Consider the following 10781-nt stretch of genomic DNA (forward strand, 5'->3'; position numbering starts at 1 on the left):
TTGCAACCGAGTCTTTAGCAACGACAAGGGGACCAAATACATTTCACGATTAGTGGCTGAGACGCCTTTCCGTCCCACTCCGAGGTACCTACCGGCTTCCATTCTAAGGAAAAGTTGGCCTGGGCCTCTGATCAATCCGGAGTCCTCAGGGGAATCCAAGACACATCGGTCCTCTCCTCGACGCCAAATGTCCTCCGACGGGAATGGTTGACACTGGATCGACACGGGGCCTCCTCAACGACGTAAAAGGGTTTTTGATGCCTTTGTCTCATCTAGGTCCCTGACGTGAGTCCAATAAATGACACAGGGGCCCCGGTTCGATTTATTAGAGCCCGAGATGAAACGGGCCCGTGGACCCATTTGGGTATGTAACCCCTCAGTAACACGGGTCATTCAATTTCCCCACTGTGGAACCTTACATCCTTGTATTGTCAGAGGGTCACTGAGCGACTGACCTGTTCAGAAAATGGGCCCTGAGTGACTCAGAGGCCCTTCCAGACAATGAATCCTCCGGAAGGCACCACGGGCGCTCTGGTGAACACAAGCTTACGAGCACGCCTTTGTCTCAGGAATCCCGATCGATGACAGAAGTCCCTTGACTGACATCAGCCCTGTGACCTGCCCTGCCCTGAAAGCCCTGAAAATAGCCCTGTGACCGACCGTTTTTCATCTCCGGATTCTGCCGGCAGACCCTTAAAGTGTCACATTTGACAGGATATTGGTGCAGGAGGCCCTCTGAATGGCATTCGAAGGCCCCAGTCCCCAGTATCAGAACTCGTCAATGTGACCTCTAGCCAGTCGTTAGGACACTTGAGCACCTCGTTCGAGCCACTATCTTTGGTTCCCAAGAGCCATTCGACCACATGGGGCCTGCGGGAAGGCACATTCCCCATGTGCCCGTGCCTGCGACGCGGGTCAATCGAGCAGCCTAGGACTCTTATGCGGTGGGAGGCCCTTTGATCAGCCAAAAAGACTCTGTGCAACCGACAAGAACTGAGTGGCCAGATGGTTGCAAAAATGCAGCCAAACGGCTTTGGCGATCATATGGACCGCTGAGCAACCAGTGAGCCTTCAATATGATGCCGAGCATTTAGGTGGTCAGAAGTACCCCTCGAAGGTCAAAGGTTCCCATCAGTGACCAGAGAGGCCCTGGATGGTCAGCGAGTCCCATGAATACTCAGAGAAGAAAGCCACGGGACAGGGACTCCTCAATAACGAGGGACCGTCAGTGTCCCGAGAGGACCCCGAACAAGTAAAACGGCCCTTAAGCTGCTAGGGGGCTCTCAGCACACAGGGTTCCGAGCGAACCACGCGAGCTTACTTCGAAAGACATGAGAGCCCTTGGTAGCTGCAGGGGCCCTTAAGCGATCAGTGTGTCCCTGTTGGCCAGAAAAAAAACTGTTGAAATGCCAGAACAACCCGGGGTTGCCACATGGGGCCTACGGAGCATCTCCGAGGGGGCAACTTCTTACTCTTTAAACTTCTATCCTACTAAAGAAACTCTTTTGAAGCGTTTCTCATTTTGTGTGCTTATTTTCTAGCAGCTGTGTGGGTCGGATAATGCCCTTCAAAAGGGCTCATGTACCCCTTGGACCCCAAAGATTTGACTTTCAGGGGTCCGGGGATTCCGGACCCGCCGAACGCCCAGAGGATCTCTAGCCATGATTGTATTGTATGCATTAGCTAGACATACCAGATAGCCAGAGAGGTCAAAGGTTGGTCTCAAAACAGTATGCGTAAAAATTGCATAAAGGCCTCATGTCATAAGCAACATACGTTTCACCTGCATGGTTGATGGATTATATTTACAAGCCACCTTGATACGCATGTGATCCACTGGATTACGTCTCTTCCATTTTATGAACACAGGGGCGTATTTTCGCAAAACAGCTAGAGGGAGCTGGGCTGAATGGTGCAAAATGACTCAACTTACCCCCCAAACACACCGGGATAACGGGCTTCCCCCATATTCAGTCCCCTTCGTTCTCAAGGGCTGGGGCGGGGCGTGGCTGCAGTTCAAGATGGGGAGCTGAAGTCCTCCTGACTGAACAGGAAACCCCCCTCCCTTAGGCCGAGCAATAAAGCGCAGCTTGAAAATTTTCTAAACCCAAAACAGCGTGATAAACTCTACATTACCCTTATTACCTTCATGAATCCCGTTCCAGTCGTAAATACGTGAATCGTCTCACAATGACAGTGCTTCTCGACACTAAGAGGGCCAGGGCAGTCAAGTTGCATACAAAATATAAATAAACATACATTGCAGGCAATGCAGCATCAAACGTCGCCCAAAGACGTCACTACCAAGGCCAGCAGAAACTGGTTTTTCCGGACGAGCCCGTTTTGAAAGGCGTGACTTGCGAATGTCAAGTTTAAATGGTCACCAGAGAGGGCGTATCTGCCAAGCCTCCGTATATAAGCACGTTTTGCATCACTCGAAGCATCCGACAGTCAACTGCATTCATCATGAAAAGCATCGTAAGTGAATTATCAGCTTCTTACATTCGGCTAGCGGTGAATCTCTTTCAGTTGAAGGTAATTCATTAAGACTTCTTGCGTGGCGTCGCAGGATAGCTAGGAATAGGAGGCTCAGTACAATAAGCCTGAGTGACGCATAAGGAAATGTGCCTTCATGAGGGTTCAGCAGCAGGGGATATTATGCTGAAAATATGTCGACCATCAGTGTATCAAGAGATAGCAGTCCAATGCAGAGATCGAGCAACCTACATCACAATCCCAATGATAAGCAGCCACAAGTATCCGATAATGCCGCAATCTCGAATGTCGTGCGAACAATGTCAACAGCCGTTGCAACAAAGCTTCTTGTCGTAGGTGTTGCTGCTGCTCGTGGTTTCGTGCGCCTCGGCGTACTACCACGGTGTCTACACCAGCCCCTACGTCTACAGCGGCTACTACGGTGCCGTTTCTCCGATCTGGGTGGGTACAGGCATTTTACCACCTCTGAGTGCAGACCCGCTGTGGACTGCGTATGACAGATAAGTGACGACCTCAGCAATGTGGTGGCAAGAGCAATGCTAAATCGCGTGTTAATAACTAACGCGTCATGACAAATATGAAGATGCGAATATGTCCAGACGTGGTAACTCTCTCGCTCATACCCAATGGCGTTTTAAAAGAAAAAGGCTGTTTTTACTTGCAAAGCCTACTTAACTATCGACTTACTGAAGATTTACTAACGGCGCTAATGATCAACCATCCCGTAGTAATTGTGCATTCGGTACAGATTGCATCTGTATTGATCTCATCTCAATTATTCCGCAGAGAAAGAAGCGGGCTGCCCCTGAGGCCCCTGCCGGTGACCAGAAGGCGGATGAGTCACTGCTCTACAACTACTATGGCGCTTACCCGTACACTTACGGCGCGTACGACTACGTTCACTACCTGAAGAAGCGTGAGGCTCCGGTCCAGGACCAGCAGGCTGAGGACTCCTTGATCTACTCGTATGGTGCCATGCCCTACTACTACGGAGTTCCGTACTACCTGCGCAAGAAGCGCGACGTCGACCAGAAGGCCGACAGCGCCTTCCTCACGTACTCGATGCCCTACAACTACGGATACTACGGCTATCCGTACTACTTCAAGAAGTAAACTTGTGCGCCTACCGGACTATGGACTGACTGACCCAGAGACTTCACCATCCATATGGCGTGCGTTATAGACGTGTCATGCACTGCTCTGGCCGTGGTGACTACTTCTGTGAATAGATCAAAGCCATACGAGTCTACTGTCTGTGTGTGTGCGTGGAGAGAGAGAGCATGTCGACAAGGAAGACAGCGAAAGCACCAGTTATTTCAACTAGCTTCAATGCTTTTTGACCAGCAAGGACCTCGTAACAATAGACTGAAGATGTCTATATGTCAATGGCCCGTACTAAAAGTCCTAACATATAATACAGTAAGTTACCTGTACGTAATCCAAGCTGCCGGCACCAGGACGCACCAGAGCTGAAAATTTTTGGCGTTTATCAACGGCTGTACAGTGCTGAACCTGAGATTTGCAAATACGGGCAAGGACGACAAAGCTTCTAATGCACCCGTCAACACGTATATAGTTGTGGATAGTCTCGTGAGAACTTTATTCTTGGCTCGCGTATTAGCTTGCGTCAAGTGAACTGCAAAAAGAACTGCGAATTCAAAATCGAAAGAGCTTGAGGCGTGCTCCGCGTGTTTTTAGCGAAACGAAATTGCTCACATGGCGACTCTCCATCTCGTTTGCAAATGGATGCCGTTGGGTACCAGCTGTGTGCGGTGCGACAACGTGATTTATAACAATGGCAATTTGATAGGAGCACATTGTCATCTGGTGCTATCCACTTTGGGTTCCAACAAAGACGAGATCCATGACGGTTCCATCCAAGACGAGATCAATAATGCACTGCATGCGGTAAACATATACATGCCGTACGCACACATTTCATGTTCATGCAGTGAAAAAAGTGGGAATGCATTACAGATATTGTCTCTTTATCTTGCCATAACGGAATGCAATGGTTACAACATTTTTTATGCTTGACAGGTGTGGCTGCGAATGAATTCTGGAAGTAATAGTAATAGTAGCAGTCTGGTGCTAGTAAAACGCGTTGCCGGTTTCTTTATCCTCTTTAAAGCTAGAAAATGGTGTGCTTTAACGGACGACTACTTTGTGCTATTATCATAAGATATCGGCAAGGCCATTCTGGCTTTTCCAAACTTTGTGTTGTCCGTAAATTGAAAAAGATAGTGGTTTGACCAAAGTGACCGCTAGCAGTGACTTACCACGTCTAGCGACTAGAAGACATGTCCGACACGCCAGAGAATGTTAAACCCCGGTGGAAATGGTGCAAGAACTCAGGCGACAGATGGCGAAAGCGACTGGGAGTCGAGTTAGTACGCTGCAGCGCGTACTAGCAAAGCATTTCCGCATATCGCAGTCATACGTAACGAACATACTGAATGAAGAGGAAGTTAAGTATATCAAGCTGGGAAATATACCAATGTTTCTGGAAATTGAGACAGGCGTCAGAAGACGCGCATTCATGGCCTACCTGCGGACCGGTGTCTAGCAGAAAAGCCGAAAACATGGCGGATATGTCCTGTTTCACCCGTTCTGTCACTAGCACGCCCGGCGATATTGCCTCCCTGATGCCAAAGTAAAGGCGGGAGGGAAGCATCCGCGCAATCTGCTGTTGGGGCTCGCATTCATCCCGCGTGGATGACTGATGGTGATCACGGGACGATCATGTAGTCGGTGATTAGAAGCAGCAGGAAGAGTTCATATAGGCGAACGTGCCGTCAGAATGAAATGAAAAAATATTTCGAGGCTGCCTAAGAACTCACTATGGTGATGACCAATATAGTTCCTGGCTAGATCTCGGCAGCACACATAATACATGTGAGACGCTGTCTCTTCTTCCAAAGACCGGTGTGCAGCTGTGCTGCCAAATCTCTCCTCCACATTCACTTGAACATTGCCCAAAAACCTAGCGCTTACTCTTTATAGGGGCCCTTAAGCACGCAGAGTGCCCCTGATGGTCAGAAAGATTGCATTGAACGACCAGAGAGGGCCCACGAGCTGACCAGGTAGAGCTTGCTGGTCAGCTGGAAGCCATTATGACATTTCTGAAATGCTCCTTGCAGAGAGCTTGCTTAAGGCTCTGGAATGCCTACTCTATGAATGCCTACAATCCAAAATGTTTAGAATGCCTACAATCGTCCTACGAGAAACAGGCCTTGCCAAATATTTCATGTAAGGGACGGCTAGAACCTGCAGGTCTGTTACAAAGCTGCTGCAGTGGTTACTCATGCCAGCGCATGGACAAACCTGCTTGGTTGTTTCCGGGCGAGGCCAGCTTCTGATCGCGCCTGCCTTATCAGGATCGGGCTCCAGTTCAAAGGCCAAAACAAAGTATCCCAGGGGCGTGCTCCGGCGGCGACAGGGCACCCCTGAGAGCTTTTCACTGTCAATCCTGCTTGCCGAAGCCGATATAAGACGGATTGAAGCAGGGATCAATGTTCTGACTCAGTCTTTCCATTCGCGATGATGTCATCTAAGCGAGCTGTCACTCAATTAATACAACAGTAATAGCCTTATTCCTCGGAGAAAAACCAGGAGACTGGTGATATAGATGGGTCCATATTTGGGCGACATGCTTTTATCGAAACAAGGGGCAGAAATAAATTCAAAACTGCCTGCCGATGATCCTACTCGATTGTTCAGTTTTTTCTTTGAAACAATGGGTCACAGTTTCTACAGGACACCGACATCCAGAGGATTAAACAAAGGGCGATTGCCAGCCATTACCACGATACAGAGCATATCTAAGAATCAGAACACGCGAAAATACGTGTGCATGCAAACGAATTTCAGCAAACAGACATCACTCATCACGCTGCATCCGTGCCGTCTTGCCAGGTCACGCGGTCAAGGTTGAGCCGCGCGCAGAGGCGCGCCCAGCGAGGCGGCAAGCACGCATCATCACACACACCACAGCTGCATTAACGTGTGCATGAACTAATGATCACTTGAAATTAATGAGACATCAAAAACGGAGCCAAATAAACCGATCCCGCACACGTCCCGCGATCGCCCCCTCCCCCCATTACCCTGCGGCAATCACGTGCGGTTTCATTAATAATGAAAAATAGACGAGAACCACGAAAATCAGTCTTGGCTCGGGCCAGGAGCACAGCTCTGCTTTGGCCCAGGGAGGTGGTCCAATCAGACCACAGGCCATTTAGCCGCCATTTTCGCTGCTCCATCTATCGTTTTCTCTTCGAGGTACTGTCAGGATCGGGAACCTATTTAAATGCCTCGGAAGCCTGTTTTCCATGTCGTACAGGCCCTTCGAAACTCCCTGTAGACGTCTCAAACCGCAAAAAAATATACTGAGCCTCACAACCTTAATGCCATTTTCTATTATGTACCACATGTTTATCTGTGCAATTTTTTCTAAAGGCATGCTCATCACCCGCGTTGAGACGGCCAATTGTGACACAGACTGCGAGGCGTCGTGCCGATGTAGTATGTGCGCATGCACGAGGAAGTTATCTTGCATGCTGCAGGCGGCACGTGCACTTTGCACGTGCCTCTAGCCTCGTCTTCAATAATGCGCCGTCCGGTTCAGACTCGCCACACGCCGGATGAGTTTATTAACGTCCCGCGACGGCGCTGGCGCTGGACCCACGCCCGCTCAGCGTGACAGCGCATCGACTGATCACAGCGCCGCACGACTATCAAGTGCTGCAAAAGCGCACGGAGCACATAGACACGGTGCATAAGCGTACTCTTCGGTAAGCACACACACTATCACACTACCATCCTGGATTGCCGTATACAGCTCCACGGCCCGATGTGACCCGGGCAGCACAACGCTGGCGCCTAAGGGAAGAGGCGCGGTGGCCGAGATCAATCAACGCGCCCGACACGCCGTCCGCGCGCCGCGGTCCCGCCCCACGCGCCCGCTTTGAGCATGCCACATACCAGCCCATCTCCGCGGACAGGCGGACGGGGAGGGGCTAACTGTCGCCCGGCGGCGGCGGTGGCGGCAGCGGCGGCGGCGGCGGCGGCGTCTGCTGCATCTGCTCGCGCAGCATCCGCATCAGCTCCCGGAAGCGGGCGCGCAGCTGGTCGACGGTGCGCGTCGGCAGGCGACGCTGAATAGCGCGGAACGTCTTCTCGCCGTCACCGCTACGCTGGCAGTTGGTCAAGATCTCCAGGTCGTCGTCGCAGCTCCAGGCAGTGGCGGTGGCGGCCTCGGTCGCCCCCCGCGGTTCCGGCGGCTCGTGTGGTGGTGGCGGCGGCGGCACGGGCGGCGCCGGCTCGGGCGCCACCGGCTTCGGGCGGCGGCCTCGCTCGGCACGCGGGCCGACCCGCCGTCGCGCCCGCTTGCTCGGCGGAGGTGAGTCGCCCGATGGGCCCGCGGCACCGGCGGCGGCGGCAGCGGCGGCGGCGGGGGCGGGCGCGGCCGGATCGGCCGGCTCCGAGCAGCTGATGACGCGGGCCGGCCGCAGCACCTGCAGCAAAGGCGTCTCTGTGACCAGACGTTCCCGGGTCCAGACCACCCACGGGGACACCGCCGGGCGACCCACCACTCCACACAGCACTGGAGGCTGCCAGAGGCCGCGGTCAGCCCGCCGGGCCGAGCTTCAAGCCGGCGAGGTTCACGGTGCGACCGAAGATCGGCAGACTGAATCAGACACAATGGGTGACGGACGGCGAACCCTGAGACAAGGCGTCGAGCTGCTGACCATTCGTAGCATTGATTGCTCCTGGTGGTCATCAACGGCAGAGCCACCATACACGGCCTCCTTGGCTTTGCGGCACACACACACATACGCACACGCACACGCACATACAAACACCACCCCCCCCCCCCCCCACACACACCCACACCCACACCCACACCCACACCCGCACCGACACCCACACCCACACCCACACAAACGATGCCATACAAGGCTGCCAATGCCCACGCCAAACTCATTTGCACCCACGGCTCTTCAGTGCTCGCTCTGCCACCCCAGTTCTTCCGCGCCAATGATAGGACATTGCCTCCATCATTCCACTACTCAAGAGACAACATTGCAGGTCATGGAGCGGTCTCAAACATGTCGCTTCCCTGCGTTGGATCCCGTGCAACCGACTTCACCCCTCCCGCTGGGCTCGCCACCGGGCCCAATGCCGATCCGTGCGTCCAGCCACCCACCTTGCCCGTCTGCAGGTACACTCGGCCGCCCATGAAGCGCAGGCCGCAGCGCTCGCAGTGGCGGCGCCGCAGTCGGAAACGCGCGTCCTCGGCGTGCTCGTGGCAGCCGCACGGGCACTGGTCGGTGCCGTACGGGTCCGGCTCGTCGCTGGTCAGCTCCGAAACCTCCTCGAACTCGTCCTCAGGCTCGACGTCGAGCGCGGCCGTCTGGAAGTCGGTCGGCCGCGGCGCCGGCTCGGCCGGCGGCGGCTCAGAGTCCAGCAGCGACTGCAGCTGCGCGCCCAGCAGCGGGCAGCTGCGCACCAAAGGCTGCACGACGGCGCGCAGCTCGGACGCGCTCACGTCCTCGCCACGGCTCGCCATCTGCGTCAGCGCACGCGCCACCTGTTGGTGCACCAGGGAACTGGAGTCGAGCTGCAGCCACGGGGCACCCGAGAGACAGGTCGCAACGTGAACGGCTTGCCGAACGACGGGCGATGACAGTCACGGAGCGTGCTGGGGACCAAGATGGGGAGGGAGAGGGGGGACTTCGGCGCCATGCTAACTTCGATTTTAGGTTGCACGTCAACGGGGGAATGTAAACCATTTCAGTTCACGTGACTGCCGATCCAGCTGTTGTCACGAATACTTGTCGAAAGTGACAGCCAAACAGGCCTCGAAAAATAGGTGGCGACGGCCATCCATTCAGATAATTCATACAATGCACCGGACCAGTACCGGCGTCAACCGCAACCAACTTCACTTAGCGCGAAAATGTGTGACTCCGAGAAATATTTGGCAGATTCAAGCCGCTACGTACACCTGCGTTTCATCAATGCGTGACATCCTCTGAATAGGGCGCACTGCAGTCCATTACTAAGGAAAATGTTACGCACTGTTCGAGATCAATTAGTGAAAATAGCGCAAAAAAACGCAAGTTGCACCCCTAATGTTGAGTTCTTTGGTAATTTCGGGAGACAGAAACCTTATTTTGCTCATCCAACCATGGTCAGAGCAGAGATCTGAAACCAGCGATCCTGGGCCAAAGTAAAGTGGGGGCCAAAGTTAAGTGGATCTCGAAATACAGTTCGCCGGCCATCTGATGGCACAATGCTCCTTAGCACACGTGGGCCGCAGCTCTCGGACCCAGGCTGCCTCTGCAGCCGCGGCGCCGGCTCGAGTCACACCCCCACGCGCCGCCGGCCTCGGTGGCCGCGCACCTTCTGGACGTGAGCCGGGTGGCCGGCGTTGACGACCTCGATGCGCCGCACCAGCTCGCGCAGTCGAACGGCGCGCACGTGCTCGGTGACGAGGCCGCGCCGCACGGCCACGTCCGGCGACAGGTAGCCGAGAAACTCGGACGTCAGGTCCGGGAAGCCGCGCAGCAGCTGACACACACGGTCGTACAGTGCCGCCTCGTCATCCGCCGTGTCGCTGAACATATTCAGCAGTTCGAGGAACTGCTCATAGATGGCGGGGTCGACGCTCTCCGTGCATTCCTGCAACACGGCACAGGACGCCGCTGATAAGAAGGGTTGAACAATGACGTAAGCGGCCCCATCCTATGTTTCATTTGTCATGGCTACTGAAAAACGTGCATAGCCAGATTATCATGCGTCCTGTCTGCCAGGACGACATGCCTAGACGACGCATAATTGAAAGTATTAGTTTCATCGATGTCATGCCATATAATTGCACAGGCCCTACATTCGAACGTGAGCGATAAAACATGCAGTCATGCTAAACATCCCGGTGAATCATTACCGCAGGGTTTCTCTATCGCGTGCCGGCAGAAGCCATTCCATAACTGACACGCGTTAAAAGAACCCACAAAACAGCTTCCACGCTTTATTTGCGATAGCTGTGTGGATAATCACAATCTGCGGACGCCCGCCTTGCATAGCCTTCTATTTCCGATTTCCCGCCATCGCTGAGTACTCGACCCCGGTCCTCTGTAGTGACGTCTCTGGGCCAACCTTGGCATACATACCAAGTTGTACCACGCCCAGCCGAGCATTCCCGCTCCAAAATCCACTTTCCAAATTTCCAGCCTCAGGAGATACTGAAGACCTGAGCTTTTTGCGTTCCTATCTCTTCA

General features: G+C 53.8%; 1 protein-coding gene across 1 annotated transcript; it reads right to left on the reverse strand.

Annotated features, from left to right (window-relative positions):
• Nucleotides 1–7232: 7232 nt before the first annotated feature.
• LOC119089912 (uncharacterized) lies at nt 7233–9926 on the reverse strand. The gene is made up of 4 exons (XM_037212717.1): nt 9904–9926; nt 8705–9088; nt 7567–7778; nt 7233–7239 (listed from the first exon to the last, which is right to left on the reverse strand). Exons 2-4 carry the CDS (start codon nt 9065–9067, stop codon nt 7233–7235), a joined length of 582 nt encoding a protein of 193 aa, XP_037068612.1. The 5' UTR covers nt 9068–9088; nt 9904–9926.
• Nucleotides 9927–10781: the final 855 nt, after the last annotated feature.

The sequence above is a fragment of the Pollicipes pollicipes genome, unplaced genomic scaffold (genome assembly GCF_011947565.3).
Source record: "Pollicipes pollicipes isolate AB1234 unplaced genomic scaffold, Ppol_2.1 Scaffold_3087;HRSCAF=3621_pilon_pilon_pilon, whole genome shotgun sequence".
Lineage (NCBI taxonomy): Eukaryota > Metazoa > Arthropoda > Thecostraca > Pollicipedomorpha > Pollicipedidae > Pollicipes > Pollicipes pollicipes.

Bases quoted from the DNA above. Each gene is read 5' to 3' on its own strand.
- LOC119089912 (XM_037212717.1), bottom strand. From the start codon at position 9,067: ATGGCGAGCCGTGGCGAGGACGTGAGCGCGTCCGAGCTGCGCGCCGTC. The intron at 7,779-8,704 runs GTGGGTGGCTGG...CCACCACACGAG, and splicing joins TGTACCTGCAGACGGGCAAG to CCGCCGGAACCGCGGGGGGC.